The sequence below is a fragment of the Littorina saxatilis genome, linkage group LG16 (genome assembly GCF_037325665.1).
Source record: "Littorina saxatilis isolate snail1 linkage group LG16, US_GU_Lsax_2.0, whole genome shotgun sequence".
In the NCBI taxonomy this organism is placed as follows: Eukaryota; Metazoa; Mollusca; class Gastropoda; order Littorinimorpha; family Littorinidae; genus Littorina; species Littorina saxatilis.
The window spans coordinates 19,877,232-19,902,955 of NC_090260.1; the positions used below are offsets into that span (position 1 = coordinate 19,877,232).

The following is a 25,724-nucleotide window of genomic DNA, read 5'->3' on the forward strand; positions in this document are numbered from 1 at the left end:
CGAAGACATTTACAGAAACATGGCGGCGCTCTGGGAATAATGCAAACGATTGCGCTAGATTAGGGAAGAACCAGATTTGCTTTCAAAACCACCATAAGTAACCTGCAGAAGACTGTATGAATCGAACAGAAGTTTATTCTGAGTGTTGACATTTGTTTGGAAGAGATCTGTAGTCGCTTTTTGTAAGTTTTGTTGAGTCGGCATGTTGACTTCTGAACTGCTTGTACTTGTAGTGTGATAGTGACTTGATTGGTTAGGCGCGTCATTTCATTTTCACTGCTGAAGTTGTGATACTGTGAAATCGAAAGGAAGTTTTCTGATAACCTGACCTGCAGGGGCAACATGTCGAAGGATGGCATGTTTTACCAACCAGGGGACAAGATATTTGCCAAGATGAAGGGCTACCCCCACTGGCCAGCACGGGTAAGAATCTGTATCTCTATCTGTGACAATACTGTACGTTGAATAATGAAAACCCAATTCTGGCATTTGATCAACGGAAGATGTACTGAGTTTTACTGCAGCATCAAGGTTTGACTTGATTATGATAAAGTTGAGACGCAAGCATGTCTCGCCTCAATGATGCACGCGTCAGTGGTCTGTGCTTTTAGTTTAAAAAGAATTTTGTAATGCTTATTTACTTACTCTTAATTTGTTCATTTTGTTTTCAGATTGACGAACTACCAGATGGGGCTGTCAAGCCACCCAAGGGAAAGTTTCCAATTTTCTTCTACGGCACACATGAAACGTAAACGTCTTTTCTCAGTTTGGCTACTTCTTATTTCACTTTCAGATGTTGTGTTTATAACAATTTATATTAGTAATATTGCTGTTCATGACTTGCTGACTAAAGTTACAACTTCCAAAGGTATTTTACCAATACCAGAATGAATTATGTTTTAAGAGGTAAAAGAAGAGGAAACAAATTAAAGGTCTAAACTAATATCAGAATATTTTTTTTAACATCAATTTTTTATTTTTGTCAGTCCATTCTACTTTCCATGATGGAAGTTTGTGTGAAGGAGAAAAAAATAGTGATAGCAATAAGAAGTTATGCCTTTCGCGATGCATCTTGTAACAGATAGTTCTGCATTGTAAATTTAAACAGCAGCGGGGGGCTTGAAGGAATGCAAGATACATGGGTGAAACTAGCCCGTCAATTGACGGATTTCCGTCAATTGTAAAAATGTTGTGACGGAAATTCCGCCAGTCCGAAATTTTGACCAAAAAAATAATATTTTGAAATCACTTTACTTGCAGCGATGTTCGCGAAACTCGTTTGAACTGCGCTGACGCGATTCGGTTTCAGCTTTCGGTTTGAACAGAAGTACTCTTTTGTGTAAGAATACAGCCCGCGTCTTGTTGTTAAAAACTTCGCAGGATTCTGACTTTCGGGTCGCTTCATTTCTCTGACAGCGAATGAAAGGCTCTATTTCCAAAGGAAGCCGCTTTTTTTCCGTGTTTTGACGAGCCGATGAAGTGATGAAATGATTAAAGCATAGAATATACCCGTTTTCAGTTTTAACGCTTCAACAGAGTTAATCGGTGCTGACCAACCGAACAAACGCGCATAAGCCGTAGAGTGTTTTCGGAAGTGGCTTCAGAATCTTGATACACCGTGACATTTGTGTGCCATCTGCTCCAAAGTAAGAGATTATGGAATTATCGGGAAGAAAATGCACGCGCAAGAAGCAAACACCACAAAAAAGCTGTACCGACTTCGTGATAAAGTCTAAGTTTACGTCGACCATTTCATTCTTTCTTTCATTGGGCCGTGCTCCGTATCTTTGGATCTTTGGTTCAACTTCAATGCGTATCTTTGGTGTAGTTTTCAGTTTAGTCATCAAATAAACACGACATTAACTTCAGGTGTTCATGTTGTATATGATATATGGCTGCTGTTTTTCATGTGTTATTAGTTTTGTCATTTTCTGTTGTTTGTCTTTGAGCGTGTATCGTTATGTGTTATAAGCGCATGATCGTGTGACTTGTTTGGTGAAATTGTTGTTTTTGGACAAGGGCATTGTTTTTGTGGCTCATCGACTTGATAGGATCTGCTGTTACTTATTACTCATTTCTCTGCTTGCTTCAGCACAGTCTATCTTTCTGACACTCTTTTAAGCAGAATAAGTTGGAATGGACCTCTAGTACTACTAGTGTGAATGGACTAAAAATAAAAATCCAAGATTTTATGTTTTTTTTAAGGCTGATCACATCTCTTAGGTTTTTGACAGGCATTAAAGTGTAACTTTTTTTTTTTTAGAGCCCAGGAGAGGCCATAAAATCACCTATAAAACGTCAAAATTTGTTTCCAGCTGGGGGGCTTTGCCCCCCTGGACCCCCCAACGGGGCGCTGCACCTGTACCCCGCCAGGGCCTGGGCGGCCCCTGGACCCCTGCCTCAGAATTTTCAGTCAATTTTTTTTTTAGGTTTCACCCATGCAAGTTAGTTCTGCAGGAAAAAAAGCAAAAATGTGCAGATTTCTGTTGCTTCTATTTTGTGTTGATTTCTCTCTTGGCATTTTTTTCTTTTCTCTTTTTTAGTGCATTTCTGGGTCCCAAGGATGTGTACTGTTACGAGAAGTGGAAGGCGAAGTACGCCAAGTCGAACAAGCGGTCAAGATTTAACGATGGCTTGTGGGAAATTGAAAACAACCCGAATATTAAATTCCGAGGAAAGGTGAGTATCCAGACTCTCGTCTACTGTGTTACACTTCAATCTGAAAGAGCAGACACTCCCACTCCCATAAGGCTTTAGGTTGGAAGATGCTGACACTGCGGTTGTTGTCTCAGCCATTTCCTCCGAAAGCGGCGTATGGCTGCCTAAATGGCGGGGTAAAAAACGGTCATACACGTAAAATTCCACTCGTGCAAAAAAAAAAACACGAGTGTACGTGGGAGTTTCAGCCCACGAACGCAGAAGAAGAAGTCTGAGCCATTATAATCGTTATGGCCACGACCTGTGTCATTTGTCAAATGCAAATCATTCAAATTTCAATCAGTGCGTTAGACAATCAATCAATGGGTCTTCTGAAATTTTGAGCCATTTTCTGGCCACTCCCTGCAGTATCTGGACATTCCTGTGACCAGCACCCTTAACGAGTTTTAGTATTTGAATCTTGATGTCAGTTGTGTAGACAGAACTGAGGTGAGATGTTTGCACTGTTCAGATGGGTATACTACGAGTTTGTTTGATACAGTGGAGACTCCCATTTTTTGACTCACATGCGAAGCAAAAGTGAGTCTATGTACTCACCCGAGTCGTCCGTCCGTCCGTCCGGAAAACTTTAACGTTGGATATTTCTTGGACACTATTAAGTCTATCAACACCTGATGTGGTCTGATGGTGTATGGTTACAAGATCTCAAAAAACATGTGCGGCAACTTGACCTCACTTCAAGTTCAAGGTCACAGGAGCCGTAATTGTAGTCTTAAAAACGACCATTTTTCACATTTTCGCATTTTTTTCTGAAGTTATCGAGAATGGCAACCTTAGCTATGTATGCTACAGGCGCCAGACTAGAGAGAAGTCGGAGAACTGACGTTTCTTGTTCGACTCGATCCCCTAATGACCAGCGATTATTTTAGGATGGAGAACCTTTTGACACAGTATGCACCATAACTTGGATGCAATTACTGAATGTGCAACTCACAATGGCATTAGTTTTCTGTAATTATTTTCTTTACTGAATAAATATTGTTTTTCTCAGTTTTATTGTAAAATTATTCTGAAAGAAAGATCAAGGTCTGTTCAGCATGTGAGTCGTGTGGGCTTTGCCCTTCTTGTTTAAGACCTTTTTTAAGATTTTCTGTTTATAACCTTTGAAGATTAAGCTCCATATTGAGATTTCCTGATGTTCCTCTTTTTTTAAAGGCTGACATAGTCCTATTTAATTAGTTTAATTACTTCCAGGGCTTTTCCCATCATTGCGGGGATGTATAAATTAAGCTTCCTGCAAAGTTTATTGGTTTGAAGTCCTTACCAATTACGAGAAATAATTAATTCTTTATTGCATTGTTTAGCAACAGTTCTCCAGGACTTGGGCTATTTTTAGACCGTTGACGTCACTTCGGGACGTTTCGTAAACCAAAGATGGCGTTTGAGACTGTTCTGTTTACATTCGACACTATCAACACCACTTTGCAATACTGAAATAATTTTTTCTGTGTTCGAAAGCTACAGCTAATCGTTATTATATCCCCTTAGGTACAGTTTTATAACATTATTGGCACATGTAAACAATGTGAATTAATTAATGAACGCTACGAATATGGCAGCCTTTCCCGGGAACGTAGAAGAAGAAGAAGGCAGCCTTTAAAACCTGGTATTCAAAGACTTTCGTGGGTTTTAAAAGTGGGTCAAGTGTACATTGAAACTAATTTGTATGCTTGCAATGTGCAGGGGGGTGGAAATGAGTCTGCTGTGGTGGCAGAGGAGAAGGAAGAGGAGCCAGAAAAGGAAGAGGAGCCAGAAGAGGAAGAGATAGAAAAGGAAGAGCCGGAGGAGGAAGAGGAAGAAGAGGAGGAGAAGCCCAAACCCAAAGGGGTAAGCATGAGATTGAGAGTGGTGTGTGTAGAAAGAGGTGTGTGGCTGTGTGTGTGAGAGAGACAAAGACTAAAGGTGAGCAAGGGTGGCCAAATCGTTCGCCCGATCGCCACGGGCGAGTAAAAATCTGGCGGGCTAGTAGAAACCGCCTGGCTGGCCAATGAAAATTCTGGTCAAATGCAACAGTTTTTGTTTTACCATCGAGTTTCATAGGCATATAAACACTGCGGGCCGGCGAAATTTCTGGCGGGCTAGTAACTTGAAGTTACTCGCCCGGCTGGCAAGTGAAAAGTTTGAGATTTGGCCATCCCTGGTTTTATTGAGTCACTTGAGAAAAAGTGACTCTATGTAATCGGTCAGTGTTAGTCCGGCCGTCCGGCCAGCTGGCCGGCCGTAGACACCACCTTAACGTTGGACTTTTCTCGGAAACTATCAAAGCGATCGGGCTCATATTTTGTTTAGTCGTGACCTCCAATGACCTCTACACTTTAACGATGGTTTCGTTGACCTTTGACCTTTTTCAAGGTCACAGGTCAGCGTCAAAGGAAAAATTAGACATTTTATATCTTTGACAAAGTTCATCGGATGTGATTGAAACTTTGTAGGATTATTCTTTACATCAAAGTATTTACATCTGTAGCCTTTTACGAACGTTATCAGAAAAACAAGGGAGATAACTAGCCTTTTCTGTTCGGCAACACACAACTTAACGTTGGGCTTTTCTCGGAAACTATAAAAGTGACCGGGCTCAAATTTTATGTGAACGTGACTCATTGTGTTGTGAATAGCAATTTCTTCCTGTCCATCTGATGCCTCATATAATATTCAGAACTGCGAAAGTGACTCGATCGAGCGTTTGCTCTTCTTGTTTATTTTTCTCTACATCTTTGTGTGGTCATTCCCTCTCCTTGTCTTATTTTGGTTCTCTGCCGTTTGGTTTCGGTTTTTAAGTTTGCTTTTCTTTACGTAAATATTGTCCTGAAGAAGCCTCTGTAGGCAAACATTTTGACACTGGAATTATGCTGTCTTTGTCTTGGTGTGCAAAGATCTCCTTTGTTTTTGAACATTTTTTGTCTCCCCAATGGTCTTTTCATTTTTGAACAAGTTTTGTTAGATTATAGATTTACTGTTTTTGTCCTGGTTTCTTCTTGTCTAGCATTCAAAGATAGGTCGCAGACTCGTTTAATCACTCGATTCACTGTATATCTGTTGTGTATCTTGTTTGTCCCCTTCAAAGACTGATACATATATGTTGAAGTTCTTGTGAACTTTTTATTTTTTCTAGTGTAAATGTCCCATTAAGTTAACCTTTCTCAGTGATGTACATTTTTCTAGCAGCCTTTAGGACAATTGTCCTGAAGACTGAAAATCAATAGGACACAGTGTCCTGAGATTGCAATTTCAATAGGACAAAAACACGACTCGTAAAACCGCATTCAAAAAGATTTTTCAGTTTACTTTCTTCCACCTTCCGCGACTGTCATGACTAGATACTCAAAGGATTGAATCACATTTCAAAGTTATTTGAACAGTTGTCGGTTTTTTTCACTGCCCATCTGTCGACAATGTTTTTCAGGTAGGCATCTGACGGTTTTCTTTTTTTCTTCTTGATCCAACTTGAGGATAAATTAATTCAAAGAATCAGATCCCATTTGGCGCCTCGTTCACTCAACAAACTGGTCACACGCAGTGCATACTTTCGCTTGGCAAAACCGAAACCAGCTTTCCTCACGCAGTGTTTACTTTAGCTTGGCAAAATCGAAACAAGCTTTCCTCTTGAAAATTGAACAGTCCGCATGTCCGCTTCATTGTCAAAAACGATCGGACCCTTGACCACTTCTTCTGTAGGTTAATCGGACCTGTGTCCTGCTGGGGTTAAAGCTATAGGTCCTGGGGAAATTGGATCGGTCAGAGACCGGAGACCGACTAAAATGTACATCACTGCTTTCTTATGTTTGATTGCTCTTGTCTTTGTTTTTGAGTTTATTTTGTTAGTTTGAGTGTTGTGTAAAAATCAAGCGAGAAGGTTTCTATTCAGTTATGCAGATGTTGTAATTATAATACTGATAGCATAAGGTTTGTAGTGGCATGGTGTGCTTGTTATTCATCTTGTAAGAAAGTCATCTTTGCAACTTGTGACTGTTTGTAGTGGCATGATGTGCTTGTTATTCATCTTGTAAGAAAGTCATCATTTCAACTTGTGACTGTTTGTAGTGGCATGGTGTGCTTGTTATTCATCTTGTAAGAAAGTCATCATTGCAACTTGTGACTGTTTGTAGTGGCATGGTGTGCTTGTTATTCATCTTGTAAGAAAGTCATCTTTGCAACTTGTGACTGTTTGTAGTGGCATGATGTGCTTGTTATTCATCTTGTAAGAAAGTCATCATTGCAACTTGTGACTGTTTGTAGTGGCATGGTGTGCTTGTTATTCATCTTGTAAGAAAGTCATCATTGCAACTTGTGACTGTTTGTAGTGGCATGGTGTGCTTGTTATTCATCTTGTAAGAAAGTCATCGTTGCAACTTGTGACTGTTTGTAGTGGCATGATGTGCTTGTTATTCATCTTGTAAGAAAGTCATCGTTGCAACTTGTGACTGTTTGTAGTGGCATGATGTGCTTGTTATTCATCTTGTAAGAAAGTCATCATTGCAACTTGTGACTGTTTGTAGTGGCATGATGTGCTTGTTATTCATCTTGTAAGAAAGTCATTGCAACTTGTGACTGTTTGTAGTGGCATGGTGTGCTTGTTATTCATCTTGTAAGAAAGTCATCATTGCAACTTGTGACTGTTTGTAGTGGCATGATGTGCTTGTTATTCATCTTGTAAGAAAGTCATCATTGCAACTTGTGACTGTTTGTAGTGGCATGATGTGCTTGTTATTCATCTTGTAAGAAAGTCATCATTGCAACTTGTGACTGTTTGCAGGGCAACAAGGCTCAGGCGCAGAAACGCAGAAGAGCCAGCAGTATCGGGGCGGTAAGAAACTTACGATATATATTTTATTCTTGTGTAATATACACATTGTACCATAACTGGATACTTCAGCAGGGGTGCTGTCCAAAGGTAGTGTCCACAAGAAGGTGCCCAACTCTGGGTCAGACCTGACCTTTGTTTTGATTGGCCGACATTAAGATTTTTTTTCAAGTTCAACGAATGGAACCCAGAGTTTGGGTCCCACCTAGTTGGGCACCTTCTCATGCCCACCACCCCTGGTGTTGCTGTTGTTTTTGACACAGTGAAACTCTCTTCCTCTCTCCACCCCCCCCCCCCCCCTCTCCCCCCATTTTAGGAGTAAGACCTTGCTTTATCAGATTTTTGGCTCACGTAAGTGTAGCCTATGCGATCGTAACTTTGTCTGTCTGTGCGTATGTGCGTGCGTGCGTGTGTATGTCTGTGGTAGAAACTCTAACATTTGAAGACGTCACATTACATTGACGTCACATTATGACGTAAGAGGGTTAGACGTCACGCGAAGGAAGTACTGAAAGTCTCGGTCATTATTATTTTGAGCGGGCCGAGACTAGTTGGCAGTCGTGTCCCTGTAAGTAGGCTACATGCAGACAGACAGATCTACATCTAGTGTCTCGCTTTCTTGCACAATGTCACCTGTGCTCTTTCTGTGTGTGTGTGTGACGGAGTGATTGAGTTTGTGTTACTGTTTGTCGATTTCTTACGTGAGCCTTGAAGGCTTCGCCTCTTGTCTGTTCATAAATGTACCTCCATTGTACATAATACATGTAAGACTCCCTCCATTTCATAATTTTCTGATTTATGGAGGTCTCAAAAGGGGCTGTGCACTGCATATTTTCTGACTTTGTGACTGTGGTGAGAGGGATATTGTAGAATTAGTAGTAGGTAGAAAACAGGTGCATGACATTGTTGTTTATCTTTTGGAAAATGAGAGTTTTGAGATTTGTTTGACAAAATGTAATGCTCTTTTGTAAGAGAACAATTTTGTTAGTTCAGAATGCATGCTGAAGGATGGTGGTTAGACTTGAGTTTGTACATGGTCAGAGGCTGAGCATTGAAGCAAATTTGAGTTGTGAATTAAGCAGATCATTCATTCTTAGTTACGGGAGATACTTTTGTTTTACTCTTAACTTTTGGCATTTGTACAGAAATAATGCAGACATTTTTTTTACAATGAAAAGGGTGGGAGATCTAATGTGAACGAATTTTTCCCAGAAACCAGCAGCGAAGCGGGCTCGGAGGAATTCGAAGGCAGGAAGAAAAGGCGGAGCGTCGGATGTGGAAGACGAGGAAGATTTTGACGAAGGGACACCCCCACCCAGTGACGACTCTGGTGACGAGGTGAGCAGAGTGACTAGTGAAATCGTCCTTTTGAGACCTACACAATTCTAATGGACATGACGAAGGAGAGTCGTTTAAAGCATTTGCTTAACTGGGGGCCCGGTAGCTCAGTTGGTAGAGCACTGGACTTGTGATCGGAAGGTCGCAGGTTCGAATTCGGGCCGGGACGGACACGGGTCAACTTTATGTGCAGACCCAGAGACGGAAGCCATGTCCCACCCCCGTGTCATCACAATGGCACGTAAAAGACCTTGGTCATTCTGCCATAAGTGCAGGTGGCTGAATACACCTAAACACGCAGACACCTGGGTAGCGCGACTCCGTTGCTGCTAGCTTTCCACTGGGAGGAAGCGACCCGAATTTCCCAGCGATGGGACAATAAAGTAATGAAAATAACTTGTTTATTTTATTTTTCTCCATCATTCATTTCACGCATGACAAAGGTGAGTCATGTGAGCAATTGCTTTTCTTGTGGTAAAGGTGTGCTCTTTGTTTGCATCAGGCTGTTGAACTGAAAATCACTGGTTGATCTTGACCTTATTGCTATTGCAGAATTTTGAGATAGAGGAGGACACGTCAGGCAAGAAGAAGCGAGGAGGGAAAGCCGGCGGCAGCAGAAGACGGTCCGCGAAACCAGCCGCTACCGACAGTGAAGAAGACGAGGAGGCTGAGGAAAAGGGGAGTGATGCAGAGGAAGAGGAGGAAGCTCCCAAGAAAGGCCGCGGCAAAGCCAAACCTCCAGCCAAGCGAGCGCCCAAAACGCCCGCTTCTGGCGCCAAGAGGGGTGAGTGAATCAGAGCTGCCAACTGCTATGTTTCAGACAAATTGCTACGCTGTTGTGCCAAGCTTAGAATTTCTACGCTCAATTAAGTTATCACAAACATTTGTTGTGAGTCCTGGTACTACCCCCCGCGGGTTATGGGGAAGAATTTACCCGATGCTCCCCAGCATGTCGTAAGAGGCGAGTAACGGATTCTGTTTCTCTTTTTACCCTTGTTAAGTGTTTCTTGTATAGAATATAGTCAATTTTTGTAAAGATTTTAGTCAAGCAGTATGTAAGAAATGTTAAGTCCTTTGTACTGGAAACTTGCATTCTCCCAGTAAGGTAATACATTGTACTACGTTGCAAGCCCCTGGAGCAAATTTTTGATTAGTGCTTTTGTGAACAAGAAACAATTGACAAGTGGCTCTATCCCATCTCCCCCCTTTCCCCGTCGCGATATAACCTTCGTGGTTGAAAACGACGTTAAACACCAAATAAAGAAAGAAAGAAAGTCCTGGTACTCATTTCTGATTCTCACTCCGGGTAGTGGTCAGAATTTGTGTCGTAAAACGTTGTCCACACTGTAGAGGGGCACTGCAGACACTCTCTATTGGTTATAATGTTTCTTTTTTCTTTGCGCGATGGATGTGCGAATATATTTTAGACAATACTTGTGCGTACGAGTAGTCGCAGTCATCGAACGCAGAAGAAAAAGAACAGCATATTAACATTTGATTAGGTCATTTTAAGGTCCAAACAAATGTGGTAGTGAAGGTAACATACATGTTTTTTCTTTTGACCACACAGGCAGAGGCGGCAAGGCAGGAGGGGGAGGTCGCAAAGCCAAGGAGGTGTCCACCATATCTGACGACAGCCTGAGTTCGTTAAGTGACAGCAACGACGATAGGTCAGTAGTGTGCCATCACTCATGCATGTGCTCTTCCGATCTCAGGGTCAATGGTGTCAGGGTCAGGTTGTATGTGTTACATACCTAATAATTGCTTGGACAGTTAAAGGCACACAGTGACACTCCTTCCTGTGAAAACAGTTGGCTGCCCCCACCCCCATTCCCCCATCTGAGGTCTGGTCAGGCTTTTACATGGGATAAGACCATCCCTCTACTTGGTCACATACCTGAAATGAACGGCCTGGGTGCCCTCGGTACACAGTAGGAATGTTTGTATGTATTAAGTTTGTAAAGGCACCCAATGGCTTTTTATGAAATTCATTCATCAGAAAATGTCAACTTAACACGACAAGTAGTCAGGGTGTTGATTTTTGGTATGTGTCCAAGTCTGGCCAGATCTAGAAGGTGAGCCGAGTGTGCCTTTGAATTCTGGGTGCATAATATGCAAAGTTGTGGCATAATTATTCACTGTTTTTGTACTCGGCCTGACGGGCGCAGTGGCGTGGTGGTAAGACGTCAACCTCCTAATCGGGAGGTCGTGAGTTCGAATCCCGGTCGCTGCCGCCTGGTGGGTTAAGAGTGGAGATTTTTCCGATCTCCCAGGTCAACTTATGTGCAGACCCGCTAGTGGCTTATCCCCCTTCGTGTGTACACGCAAGCACAAGACCAAGTGCGCACGGAAAAGATCCTGTAATCCATGTCAGAGTTCGGTGGGTTATAGAAACACGAAAATACCCAGCATACCTCCCCCGAAATCGGCGTATGCTGCCTGAATGGGGTAAAAACGGTCATATGCGTACAACTCCACTTGTGCTTAAAACATGAGTGAACGTGGGAGTCTAAGCCCATGATCGAAGAAGAAGAAGAAGAAGTACTCGGCCGTCTTTCTGTGATCTCACATATCATTTGTCGCCATACTTATTTCCTCTCACCCTCAGCATTTTATGTTTGCTTTTTATTCTGAATCCGGTGTACAGTATTAATCTGTTCCTGCTAGGAAGAAAATAGCAGTTTTATTATGTGATCTCTGTCTTAGTACAGGAATTTAATCACAGGAATCGTTTTATGCAAATGTGTCCACCGCCTTTTGAAAGTAGAACTTGCACAACGAATGCTTTTCTTTTTAGGTAGAAGAGAATTGTTAATTTATTTTTCTTCGTTTGCCTCTCAGAATAGAATATTTGATTGTAGGCATTAAGTTTGTTTCTGTCATTACTGCCATTGATCTTTCGCTTTAAACAACATAACTGTGAAGGAATTGTGATAGAGAGTGTGCCTGGGACTGCTGTTTGGGAAAAACAACTATGTTTTGATTGAAGAAAGATAAGCGTGTCATGCTTGTATTCTTTTGTAAATGACATTTGCAAGGATTTGATACAAAATTGTTTTTCAAAACCAAAGTGAACCATGCTTTTTTTATTTTGCTATATTGTAAATGAAACTTACAGGAATTTGATATAAAGTTAGTTTCTAAAACGAAAGCGATAGTTGCTAATTTTGTGTACGAAAAGTACTGTCACCCTATCTTTCTTTCACTTTATGAGTTTATCTTTTCTCTCTCTTGCTGCTGTTTTTTATCTGATTTTTCTGAGAATGAGAGTGACATTTTCACTGAAATTTAGTGAAAAAGAAATTGTTTGGAGATCTGTTGTCAGTTCAATCTAGAGTGGAACCCCCCTTTTAAGACCTCCAAAAAGCTGACAAAATCAGGTCTTAAAAAGGAGGGAGTCTTAAAATGGAGGTATGGGTGGGGATGTAGCTCAGTCGGTAGCACGCTGGATTTGTATCCAGTTGGCCGCTGTCAGCGTGAGTTCGTCCCCACGTTCGGCGAGAGATTTATTTCTCAGAGTCAACTTTGTGTGCAGACTCTCCTCGGTGTCCGAACACCCCCGTGTGTACACGCAAGCACAAGACCAAGTGCGCACGAAAAAGATCCTGTAATCCATGTCAGAGTTCGGTGGGTTATAGAAACACGAAAATACCCAGCATGCTTCCTCCGAAAACGGCGTATGGCTGCCTAAATGGCGGGGTAAAAAACGGTCATACACGTAAAATTCCACTCGTGCAAAAAACACGAGTGTACGTGGGAGTTTCAGCCCACGAACGCAGAAGAAGAAAAAAAAATGGAGGTAAATTTACAGCGGTTATGAATAGAAAGTGTAGCAAAAACAGGGTCTTAAAGGGAGGAAGATGCTCCCCAGCGTGTCGTAAGAGGCGACTAACGGATTCTGTTTCTCCTTTTACCCTTGTTAAGTGTTTCTTGTATGGAATATAGTCAATGTTTGTAAAGATTTTAGTCAAGCAGTATGTAAGAAATGTTAAGTCCTTTGTACTGGAAACTTGCATTCTCCCAGTAAGGTCATATATTGTACTACGTTGCAAGCCCCTGGAGCAATTTTTTGATTAGTGCTTTTGTGAACAAGAAACAATTAACAAGTGGCTCTATCCCATCTCCCCCCCTTTCCCCTATCCCATCTCCCCCCTTTCCCCGTCGCGATATAACCTTGAATGGTTGAAAACGACGTTAAACACCAAATAAAGAAAGAAAGAAAGAAAAGGGAGGAAGTCTTACATTGAGATGTCTTAAAAGGGGGTTCCACTGTATTGCTCTGCAGTAGCACTTGCAAGTAAGGGTTTTGCTGAAGAATCTTATTTCCAACATTTTCTCTATAAAGTCTTTGAATTGACCTCCACTCAAACTTTCTCCTTTCTGAGACAAAATTTGTAATGATTTTTTTTGGAGGTCTCAACAACCTCAGGTTTCATCATATGAAGAAAAGAAAAAGACAAAAATCCCAGCCTTTACGGTTGAGAGTCTAGCCTTCACACACCACAGTTGCAGCATACATAATTTGATTGCACAGATACAAGGCAAGTGAATTGCACACAGTCACACACACACGCACACTCACACACACACACACACACACACTGATACATACAGCAACAGCAAGAGTGGAATGTGGATTGTCTGCTTGCAGCGACGGGGAGAGCAGCTACCAAAAGAAGGACGCCGAGCGGAAGAAAGAAATCCAACGCAAGTTGAAAGACGATGAAGAACGGTAAGAGAAAAGTGAAAACGTTTGTGTCTTGTTGTGCTTGTTGAGCGTACTTGGAAGTCATTGCACTTTGGTAAGATTGAAGCAAAATTGTTTTCTACTCTAGTCTTTTTTTTTCTTCGCAAAACTGTTCTCTACTCTAGTCTTTTTTTTTCTTCGCAAAACTGTTCTCTACTCTAGTCTTTTTTTTTCTTCGCAAAACTGTTCTCTGCTCTAGTCTTTTTATATTTAGTCAAGTTTTGACTAAATGTTTTAACATCGAGGGGGGAATCGAGACGAGGGTCGTGGTGTATGTGTGTGTGTGTGCGTGCGTGTAGAGCGATTCAGACCAAACTACTGGACCGATCTTTATGAAATTTGACATGAGAGTTTCTGGGTATGATATCCCCATACGTTTTTTTCATTTTTTTGATAAATGTCTTTGATGACGTCATATCCGGCTTTTCGTGAAAGTTGAGGCGGCACTGTCACGCCCTCATTTTTTAACCAAATTGGTTGAAATTTTGGTCAAGTAATGTTCGACGAAGCCCGGACTTCGGTATTGCATTTCAGCTTGGTGGCTTAAAATTTAATTAATGACTTTGGTCATTAAAAATCTGAAAATTGTAAAAAAAATTTTTTTTATAAAACTATCCAAATTTACGTTCATCTTATTCTCCATCATTTGCTGATTCCAAAAACATATACATATGTTATATTTGGATTAAAAACAAGCTCTGAAAATTAAATATATAAAAATTATTATCAAAATTGTTTTTTCGAAATCAATTTAAAAACACTTTCATCTTATTCCTTGTCGGTTCCTGATTCCAAAAACATATAGATATGATATGTTTGGATTCAAAACACGCTCAGAAAGTTAAAACGAAGAGAGGTACAGAAAAGCGTGCTATCCTTCTCAGCGCAAGTACTACCCCGCTCTTCTTGTCAATTTCACTGCCTTTGCCGTGCGCGGTGGACTCACGATGCTACGAGTATACGGTCTTGCTGCGTTGCATTGCATTCAGTTGCATTCTGTGAGTTCGACAGCTACTTGACTAAATGTTGTATTTTCGCCTTTCGCGACTTGTTTTTTCTTTGCAAAACTGTTCTCTACTCTAGTCTATTTTTGGGGAGGGTTGATTGTTTGAAATTTGCTGAAGTGCCTTTGGAAATAGATCTTTTCATAATTCTAATCCAAATAATAAAATACACAAATGCATATGTAAACACGCACACATCGTATTAAATTACATATTCTTACTTGGAATCACATAAAGCATTGACGTAGTCTGAGATGCTAAGGTCTGAAAAGGCTACCCGTCTTAAACAATTTTAAAGGGAAGCAACCCCACCACAAAAAAGGTTTTGGTAGCCATGGTAATGAGCACAGCCCAGGGGAGTTACCTCCCATTGGTGTGTACTACATCACTACCGCTCCTCAACACGTGGTCAATATCATACGACTTTTTCAGCTCTGAGGAGGAGGTCGTTGAATTTTTGGTTCTCGTGGGGCTGTTCTGGTTGGGGTTTGCTTGACACCCACCGGCCACCTACCCGTCTTTCTTGCCCTCTGCTTCGTAGTGGGTGAGCTCGTTCCTTTTGTGTCATTATTTTTGACAGGAATTTTGGTTGTTGTTCCTGACTTTTCGTCCTTTTTTGGACTTGTAATTTTCTCAGTAACGTTATTGTTTGGCCGCCATTTTTGTTGGTCAGCATGGCTGACGGAGATAAAAAAACGTGGCAAGGCTGATGTCAAGGGCAGGATTAAACCTAAATCTTCTACTTCATCTTCCAAACCGCCTGTTTTGAATATGTGCGCGATATAAATTGCGTAAAATTAAAATAAAAAAATAAATCCCTGCGCTTAGAACTGTACCCACGGAATACGCGCGATATAAGCCTCATATTGATTGATTGATTGAAGCACGTAATACCGTCATGTCTGTATCTATGTCTGCCCCAAATGACCTTGCGGTTGGGGGGCAGTCAAACACTTCTTTGTCTTCTCCTGCTTGCTCTCCCTCCGTGTCGGCATCGGAGCAAGCTGCTCTCGTATCGACGCTGCTTAGTTCTTTAGTTCCAGAAATTCGCAGCATGGTGCGGGAAGAATTGAAGCGTTCCACGCCGCCTGCCAGTGTTGTTCTTCCGCCGGCAGTGGGTGACGCTCGCTCTTTGGCGTCCTTGGCGGTTCCGGCGGCGACGGTTTCCCGAGATGTGGGTCCTTCCGCTTCATCTTCTGCCTCCTTGGGGGGCATGGACGGTAAGTTGAACTGGTCCACCGGCCCTCGTTAGGCTACCGGACGCTCCCTTTTTGGACACAGTTCTTTGGTGCAGGATCACAACCGGCAAACTTCTGTTCTGACTCCCCCAATTCACATTGCGTGCACGGGTGTTTCAGATCAAAGGCGGCTTCCGTTTCCGGTAGTCGCGCTTCCGAAGGTCCTCCATCTCATGTACCCGCAGCGGTCTTGACTGGAGTTGACCGTGGACTTGCCTTTGGGCATTCGGGCTTCCGGCCCCAGTCAACGCAACCTTCGCTTCCGCGTTGTGCGGCTTCGTCTGTTGCTTTTCCAGCTCCGACCGGATACGCTGTTCCTCTTCCTGCCGCGCCTACGCGGATGTCAGTGAGTGAGGAACAGCGTCCGCCCTACGGGCATTCAGGCTTTCAGCCCCGGCCGGGGCAGTCTTCACTCCACCCGCCTGGTGTTGCGTCGACAGCCTATTCAGTTCCAGTGGCTCCGGATGTTCCCTCCTCTTACTCTTTCCTTCCTGCCAGTCAGGGGATGAGTCAGGACGGGTTCCGTTCGGATGGGTTTCCGGTTTCCGGCTATCCAGTTCACCAGCCTGCCACCAGCATCTGTGACTTCGGTCCTTGTACTTCACTTGACTATTCTGAGACACAGTCTGTAGTCAGTGAACAGACACGTTCTGGATTTCCGTCACAGCTTCGGGTTGCCCTCGAAGCTGCGACGGAGGTGACTTACAGATATTTCCCGGACGGGGCATCGGCTTCGGCCGCTTCCGTTTCCGCCGCTCCGTCGGCGATGTCGGATTTTCGTTACCCGAAGGAGGGTGATTCCCGCTTCCGTTTCGCAGAGTCTCCTTCGGTGGCGTACCATCTTTCGCAGGTGTTGGCTCGACCATCCCCTGCCGGAAGTGGTTGCCCCAACGTTCCTGTTCCGCTACTCGTACCTCACGGTCCAGTTCCGGAACAGGCCCAGCCTTAGCTGGCTTCGGCTACACAGGCTTCGACCTTCGTTCCTTCTTGTCACAAGAAGTTTACCTTGCCGAAGCCTGGCCGGAACTTGTTGGCCTCCTTTGTGCTTCCGCGTGCATCGTTGCCGGTGACACAGGAACTGCTTCCTCTGCTGGCTAAGCCTTTCAAGAAGGACTCAGGTGTTGTGTTGCCAGACCACACCCTTGTCGCTTCAGAGGAGATTGGTCGTCAGCTTTTGGAACTTGCCTCCATCTCCGAGACGATCATAAGAGCTCTCTCCCGTTCTCTCACTGAGTCACTGGATCCTTTCACACTTAGTGCAGATCAGGATGCTGATGACGTTTCCACGCTTCTCTCCGCCCTTGCTAGGGTGAATGAGGAGCAGATGCGGTTGTCCTCCCTGCATTACGCTCATACCGTCATGTGTCGGAGGGACTTGTTCCTCGCGCACTCTCAGTTTACTGAGCACTTTGAGAGCTTCGAGGGGTCTCTGTTCGGCCATCTGGTCTTTGATGCCAGAAGAACGGAGATCCAGTCGAACAGAAATCAGCAGTTCTCCGACTTTTCTCTACAGGGTTTGAAGCAGAGCAAGCCCTCTCAGCCAAAGCCAGCTCAGGCCTCTGGCCAACCCAAGCCGGCAGACAAGAGGCAGTCGGGCAGGGGGCGGGGCGGCTCTAGCAGCAAGCCCCACCCCCAATGAAGTGCTCCCGATCTCATCCGCCCTCCACTTTGGTTATGGCGGGGGGCCCCTCCCGGGCACTTTCTCATGGGATGGTCTCTGTACACAGCCAATGGATTGTGGGCGTTGTGAGATCGGGCTTTCACCTGCTTTGGCATGGAGAGAAGGCACCTCTGTCCCGGCGGCCTCCGGTCTTCAAGCCCCCCTCCTTGCAGGAGGCAAGGTCCGTTCTTCAGGCGGAAATTGCCTCTCTGTTGCAGAAGGGCGCGGTGGAGAGGGTCTTGGACCACAGCTCCCTCGGGTTCTACGGGCAGCTTTTCGCCGTTCCCAAGGCCTCAGGAGCGTGGCGTCCCGTCCTGGATCTATCGCATCTCAATACCTTCTCAGGGCTGAGTTTTGGCGCTCGCCCGCTCGCCAGCGGCGACTTCAAATCGCGTCGGGCGAGTTCGAAATTCCTCTGAAATCGCCCGCCTGGCGAGTTCAAATTTCGATGAACGCAGTCGATCGGAACGGCCGGCGAACAAAGATCTCGCGCGGTTCGTCTGCTATAATATCGGACGCCATGTTTCTCGCGTCTAACGCGACCACCTCCGGAAGTTCCCCACTCGCATTCAAACTTCGTACTGTACGGCTGTGCACACGCTTGTAAACATGTGGAGATTTATTGACACTGTCACTCCCCCGCCGCAAAAAAACCCAGAGAACGGACGATGAAAAAAGAGGTAAAAAGAGACAGTATGATAACGAAACACGGCAGAGAAAATGGCAGGAAAGATGGAAGAGGACAGATACCGGCGAAGAAAGAGAATGGCTCGTGTACGACGACACGAAACAGGAGATGCATTGTGCTGTGTGTCGAAAAGGAGGTAAATTTGTGTTTAGAGATTTAGACCTGCTGGTGGTGTAACACCGTGTTATTGACTTTTTAAACTCATTTGTTCAACTTTACTTGTGATCAGAATGTGATACCAGGAGGTAAATTTGTGTTTAGAGATAACTCAGATTTAGATGTGCATTTGTTCAACTTGTGATCAGAATGTGATACTTTATGTATTAAATTAAAATGTTATGTGCCAGTGAGTTTGTGTGGACTTTCAGTAACTGTTATTCTTGCAATAGATTGTGATTTGTTACTTGTAGTTATGTGTAGTGTTAATGTGTGCCTGACTGCCAGGAGGTAAATTTGTGTTTAGAGATTTAGACCTGGTGGTGGTTTAACACCGTGTTATTGACTTTTTAAACTCTTTTGTTCAACTTTACTTGTGATCAGAATGTGATACCAGGAGGTAAATTTGTGTTTAGAGATTTAGATGTGCCAAAGATTCTGCAACTTTTTAAGACTGGCAATTACGAGACAGAGTGAAAGTTAATGTGTGATTGTGTGACACTGAGAAAGGGGATGACTTGTGTGTGATTGTTTCCCTTTGCATGTAAATGATTAATGGTATGACTATATAATTATGAGGGTGTGCATTTGACTACTATGAGTGAGGTTAACTGAGTGACAGTGAGTGGGTGAATGTTGATTTGATAAAATGTTTTCTTCATTGAATTGATACTTTACTGTTTGCTTTGTTATTGAACCATAGTGAATAATTAAAGCACCCCAAACATACAAAGTTTGTTTATGTCTTGTGTTTGTTTGTGGCATTTAAAATAAGCATGTGAGCATTGTTTGTATAAATGTAGGTTTTTGTGTGTTTGTCGCGGCCAACGCGCGATCCACGAGCCATTTATATGGTTGGAAATCCCGGCTGGTTGGGGGCCGGTTGGAATTTTGGGGGGCCGGTTCAAATTTTGACTTACCGGCCCCCCTGGCTGGTAGCAAAAAAAGTTAAGGTACACCCCTGCCTTCTTGAGAACGATACGATTCAAGATGGAGACGCCAGCCTCGGTCAGAGACTCCCTCCGCCCAGGAGACTGGGCGACCTCGATTGATCTGACAGATGCATATTTTCACATCCTTATGCATCCGTCCGACCGGAAATGGCTCCGTTTCCGGTGGGGCGATCAGATCTACCAGTTCCGCGCTCTCCCCTTTGGGCTGTCTCTAGCACCGTGGGTTTTTACCATGGTGGTGAGACAGTTATGCGCACTGGTGAGGTCACAGGGTATTCGACTGCGGGTGTATCTGGACGGTTCTTCGAGAAGCCAACATGTTGAGCTTTTCGATCAACCGATCAAAGTCGGAGCTGATTCCGTCTCAGACGTTCACATACTTAGGGATGTCTTTCAACACGGTTTCTTGGACTGTCCAACCCTCCCGAAGGCGGGTGGACAAGCTCCAAGGTCTTATTCGCTCCACTTTGCCTCCTGCGGGCTTCCCTCCGGATGCTGGCCTCCATCTTGGGGCAGATGGAGTCTATGGCTCTCTTGGTTCCCCTGGGCAGAGTTCACAAGCGGCTTTTTCAGTTTGCACTGAAACCGTACGTGGACTCTCCCTGTGTGGACTGGAACGCCCTCGTCCCTCTCCAGGGATGGTTTCAGTCAGCGACCCTTCCGTGGTTGGACATGGATTGGGTCTGCAGGGGTGTGCCGATCGCCTTGTCTCCCCCAGACACGGACCTCTTCACAGTTGCGTCCTTGCTGGGGTGGGGGGCACACACGGACCGACAGACAGCGTCGGGTCTGTGGTCGGCAGAACAGAGCCTTGGGGCACATCAACTTGCTGGAGCTGGAGGCTCTGGCTCTGGCGGAGTTTCGGCCCTCCCTTCAGGCCAGGCATGTTCATCTTTTTACAGACAACACGACTGTGGCAGCTTACTTGGACAAGCAGGGAGGGTCTCGGTCCCCGTCTCTCTCGAGCAGGACCTGCGAGATTCTGGTTTGGTGCTGGCAACATCAGATCACTCTCACAGCCAGGTACCTTCCGGGGAGCTTGAACACTCTGGCGGATGCGCTCAGTCGCTCCGACAGAGTGCTTCAATCAGAGTGGACGATCACTCACGGGGCGCTGCTTCGTCTTTGGGCCCTCGTCCCGAAGCCTCTGGTGGATCTCTTTGCCACCAGATTCTCAAAGAGGCTTCCGATCTTCGTCTCGCCATTTCCGGATCCGGAGGCTTGGCAGACGAACGCATTGGACATTCCCTGGACGGGGCTGGAGGCTTACGCCTTTCCTCCCTTCCAATTACTTGGCCGAGTAATCCGGAAGGCGGACCTGAAGGGGCCATCACGGCTGCTGGTCGCCCCCCTTTGGCCCTCTCAGGCATGGTTTGCGGACCTACTGAGACTCGCTCACGGCCCTCCCATTCCTCTCTCACTCGTGAGGGGGGGACTGGTGCAGCCTCGTACCGGCGTTCCACACGAAGAGCCCCAGCTGCTGAAACTTCACATGTGGAGGTTGTACGGTCCTCGCTGAGGCGTTCTGGAGCGTCAGAACAGACACTTGACTTGGTGCAACGCTCTCACAGGGCGTCCACTTCGTCTGTGTATGCATCACATTGGAAGGCCTGGGCAACCTGGTGTCAGGCCCATGGTTTGAACGCGTTGGCTCCACGCTCTATGCATGTTGCAAACCATCTTTCCTACCTGTCTTCTCAGGGAGCTTCCACTTCCTCTCTGAGGGTGAGGAGATCGGCTATCTCCGTGACCTGAAGGCAGATAGAACGTTCCATTGATGTCAGCGGCATCATTTCGGACGTTATTAAGGGCACGGCCCTTAAGGAGATTAGGTCTCACTCTCATGACCTCTTCCTGGTTCTCGAATTTCTGCGTTCGGCAGATTTCGAGCCTTTGCGAGATGCTAGTCTTCCCAACTTGACACGCAAAGCGCTGTTTCTCTTGCTGTTAGCATCTGCTCGCAGAAGCAGTGAGATACATGCCCTCTCCGGAAGTCCGGAGGACATCTCTCATGACCCCGATGGCTCAGTTTCCTTGAGGTTTCGTCCAGATTTTCTGGCGAAGAATCAGCCTCCGGAACAAGCATCCCCGCTGGTTCATATTAAACCGTTAACCAACATCCTGGCTACCAGCACTGGCCAACAACTCCGCTCGATTTGGCCTCAACATCCACAAGGGGAAGAGCAAGGTCCTTAGACCAATGCAACACCCAACACGACCCCCATCACGCTGGATGGTGAAGCACTGCAAGAGGTTGACAATTTCACCTATCTCGGAAGCATTGTCGACAAGCAGGGTGGCACGGACGTTGATGTTAGAGTCCGGATTGGCAAAGCAAGAGCAGCTTTCCTTCAACTGAAGAACATATGGGCATCAGCAGACCTGAGCATCAACACCAAGCTCAGGATTTTCAACACCACGGTGAAGTCAGTCTTGCTGTATGGAGCCGAAACCTGGAGAACTACAGTTGCCATCACAAGAAAAATCCAGACCTTCATTAACACCTGCCTCAGAAGAATCCTCCGAATTCGCTGGCCTGACACCATCAGCAACAAAGACCTTTGGCAGGGAACAAAACAGTTATCCGTAGAACAGGACATTCTGCAAAGACGCTTCCGGTGGATTGGCCACACACTCCGCAAGACGACAACCAGCATCACGCGACAGGCCCTCACATGGAACCCGCAGGGCAAGAGGAGACGAGGCCGGCCGAGAAACACCTGGCGTTGTGACTTGGAGGCAGAGGTGAAACACATCTGCTACACCTGGAGACAACTGGAGAGATTGGCCCAGGATCGGAGTGCCTGGCAAGCTCTTGTTGGCGGCCTATACCCCGGACGGGGTCAAAGGCATAAATGAAATGAATATCCTGGCTCCCGGAGATCCAGACTCGGTTAATTGTCCTGTCCGAGCCCTTGACATTTACCTTGCCCGTTCACAGCCGCTTAAATCAAAATTTCAAAACCTCTTATTTATCTCCCTTAACACGGTGAGACAAAAAGACATTGCTAAGACGACTATGGCTCGGTGGGTGTCTGCTCTCATTCGACAAGCTTACGAGTGGAGCCGTTCGGACAAGGGGGGGACGCAGCCAGTTTTTCCCCTTGGCTCGGCCCGAGCCCACGAAACCAGGGCCTGGGCCTCCTCTTTGGCCGTGTTACGGTCAAGGAGGCTGGAGGAGGTGTTGCGCACGGCGTACTGGCGCTCTGATGATGTCTTCATAAACTATTATCTCAGAGACATCGCGGCTGTCCGGCAGGACGGTTCTAGAGCCCTCCCTGCCTTAGTTGCAGGGGGCCAGTTCCTGGCAAGGATTTGAGAGTGAGTTAGATTTTCTTTCCCACCGCCTTGTTGAAGCTATCTGCTTTATGTGATTCGGAGTAAGAGTAAATTAAAAGTAAATTTTCATTTGATTAATATACTTACCCGAATCATATAGTTTATGCCCTCCCGCCGACCCCGCTTATGTTTTTTGACTCACATGCGAAGCAAAAGTGAGTCTATGTACTCACCCGAGTCGTCCGTCCGTCCGGAAAACTTTAACGTTGGATATTTCTTGGACACTATTTAGTCTATCAGTACCAAATTTGGCAAGATGGTGTATGATGACAAGGCCCCAAAAACATACATAGCATCTTGACCTTGCTTCAAGGTCAAGGTCGCAGGGGCCAGAAATGTTGTCTAAAAAACAGCTATTTTTCACATTTTTCCCATTTTCTCTGAAGTTTTTGAGATTTAATACCTCACCTATATATGATATATAGGGCAAAGTAAGCCCCATCTTTTGATACCAGTTTGGTTTACCTTGCTTCAAGGTCAAGGTCACAGGAGCTCTTCAAAGTTGGATTGTATACATATTTTGAAGTGACCTTGACCCTGAACTATGGAAGATAACTGTTTCAAACTTAATAATTATGTGGGGCACATGTTATGCTTTCATCATGAGACACATTTGGTCACATATGATCAAGGTCAAGGTCACTTTGACCTTTATGAAATGTGACCAAAATAAGGTAGTGAACCACTAAAAGTGACCATATCTCATGGTAGAAAGAGCCAATAAGCACCAATGTACTTCCTATGTCTTGAATTAACAGCTTTGTGTTGCATGACCTTGGATGACCTTGACCTTGGGTCAAGGTCACATGTATTTTGATAGGAAACATGTGTAAAGCAGTTCTTAGTGTATGATGTCATTGCTAGGTTTAGCTGAAGGTCAAGGTCATGTAAAGGTCAAGCATGTGAGTCGTATGGGCTTTGCCCTTCTTGTTTAATTTTCTTAAAAGCCGTATGATATTGACCACGTGTTGAGGAGCGGTAGTGACGTAGTACACACCAATGGGAGGTAACTCCCCTGGGTTGTGCTCATTACCATGGCTACCTAAACCTTTTTTGTGGTGGGGTTGCTTCCCTTTAAAATTGGTTAACAAGGGTAGCCTTTTCAGACCTTAGCATCTCAGACCACATCAATGCTTTATGTGATTCGGGTAAGTATATTAATCAAATGAAAATTTACTTTTAAAATTTTCGATTCATGCATGCAGGGTCATGTGCACTCACATATAACACACCGCTACAGCCACAGCAACAATTTAGCAAAGCACATTATTATCAGTCAAAGGAGAGAAAAAAAATCTGCAAAGCACAATAACATCAGTCAAACTGAAAACAAACCAAGTCGCCTGAAGTGAAATTATTTCGTTTAGTCAATCTGTGGAACTCACTGAATGAACTACATGTTTGTTTCACCAAGAATAGTAAAACCTTAGGTTGAACAAAACCCCTGCAGGCAGAGAAAACACTAAGACGATTCATGCTGGTCTTTGCGAAGCATGCGAATGTAGTACCTAACTAACCTATTTTCTTTAATTGTGAGCACAATTTTAGAGTTAACATATAACATGTCCATATATTTTAGGATTCAGAATTTGGTGAGATTGAAAATGAGGGCGTGGTAGATTTTAATTTTCGCTAGAAGCCAAATATGACATCATCCAAGACCTGTGTGTAAAGTTTCATGATGATCTGCCCAGTAGTTTTCTGGGAATAGCTTTACACACACACACACACATGAATGCACACACACACACTCACACACATACACACACCTCACCACACCACACCACATCACCTCACCACACCACCTCACCACATCACACCGCACCACACCACATCACACCTCACCACATCACACCACACCACATCGCACCACACATCACCACACCACACATCACCACACCTCACCACACATCACATCACCACACATCACATCACCACACATCACCACACCTCACCACACCACACATCACATCACCACACCTCACCACACCACACATCACATCACCACACATCACCACACCATACCTCACCACACCACACCTCACCACACATCACCACACATCACATCACCACACATCACATCACCACACCTCACCACACCACACATCACCTCACCACACCACACCACACATCACATCACCACACATCACCTCACCTCACCACACATCACCACACCACACCTCATCACACATCACCTCACCACACATCACCTCACCTCACCACACCACACATCACCTCACCACACATCACCTCACCACACCACACATCACATTATTATTATTATTATTATGAACATTTGTGCGCCTAATCTAAATATAGCCCTAGGCGCTTACAAAATATAAAATACATAGTGAACATTATACGAAACACAAATCGACAAGGACTCATACACTCACAGACAGGCGCACAGCGAGAACGCGACGCACTCACTCATACCAACTACAGGCACATGCATTCTAGACGGAAAAACAGTCGTAAATAAATAAATAAAGTATTGGATACATAAAGTTTGTTGAGAGAAGAAGAATAGAGCTGGAAAGGGAAGAAGAAGGAGAAAGAAAGAGACAGATCAAGGACCAGCAGGAGAGGGTGATGTGTGGTCATTAACGGACTAGTGAGGGAAGAGGTGTGTTTTGAGTGAGGTTTTGAATGATTGCATAGATGTGGAGTGCCTGAGTGAATGCGGGAGTTGGTTCCAGATGGATGGGGCCTGGTAGGAGAAGGTGCGCTGGCCATATGTTTTGGTGCGTGCTGATGGTATCCTAAAAAGGTGGGTGTCTGCGGAGGATCTTAGGGAGCGAGAGGGGGAGTAGACATCAAGAAGGTCAGAAAGATAGCTAGGGGACGATAGATCAAAGTTTCTGAAGCAGAGTGTGGAGATCTTGAACTGAATCCTCTGTTGAACAGGCAGCCAGTGTAGGGTTTGAAGAAGAGGGGTGATGTGGTCATGCTTGGAAGAACGAAAGATGAGGCGGGCGGCATGATTCTGAACACGCTGAAGCTTTTCGATGATGTAGTTGGGAGAGCCAGATAGAATGGAATTGCAATAATCGAGTCGGGATAGGACAAAGGCGCAGAGCAG

The 25,724-nt window shown here is 44.8% G+C and overlaps 2 protein-coding genes across 6 annotated transcripts in view; both read left to right on the plus strand.

Moving 5' to 3' along the window:
* The window catches only part of LOC138951510 (lysM and putative peptidoglycan-binding domain-containing protein 1-like), a 333,283-nt gene that overhangs the window by 83,213 nt on the left and 224,346 nt on the right, over positions 1–25,724 (plus strand). The gene's annotated exons all lie outside the window — the stretch shown is intronic.
* The window catches only part of LOC138951467 (hepatoma-derived growth factor-related protein 2-like), a 55,766-nt gene continuing 30,060 nt past the window's right edge, over positions 19–25,724 (plus strand). For 3 of the 5 annotated variants that reach the window (XM_070323066.1, XM_070323068.1, XM_070323069.1), the window contains exons 1-9: positions 19–423; positions 672–748; positions 2,544–2,679; positions 4,402–4,545; positions 7,472–7,522; positions 8,732–8,857; positions 9,410–9,641; positions 10,428–10,527; positions 13,509–13,589. In XM_070323066.1, coding sequence (XP_070179167.1) covers positions 343–423; positions 672–748; positions 2,544–2,679; positions 4,402–4,545; positions 7,472–7,522; positions 8,732–8,857; positions 9,410–9,641; positions 10,428–10,527; positions 13,509–13,589 — 1,028 coding nt within the window. In that variant the 5' untranslated portion in view covers positions 19–342. The remainder of the gene's footprint in view (positions 424–671; positions 749–2,543; positions 2,680–4,401; positions 4,546–7,471; positions 7,523–8,731; positions 8,858–9,409; positions 9,642–10,427; positions 10,528–13,508; positions 13,590–25,724) is intronic. The other 2 variants (XM_070323067.1, XM_070323065.1) reach the window with 2 other exon arrangements.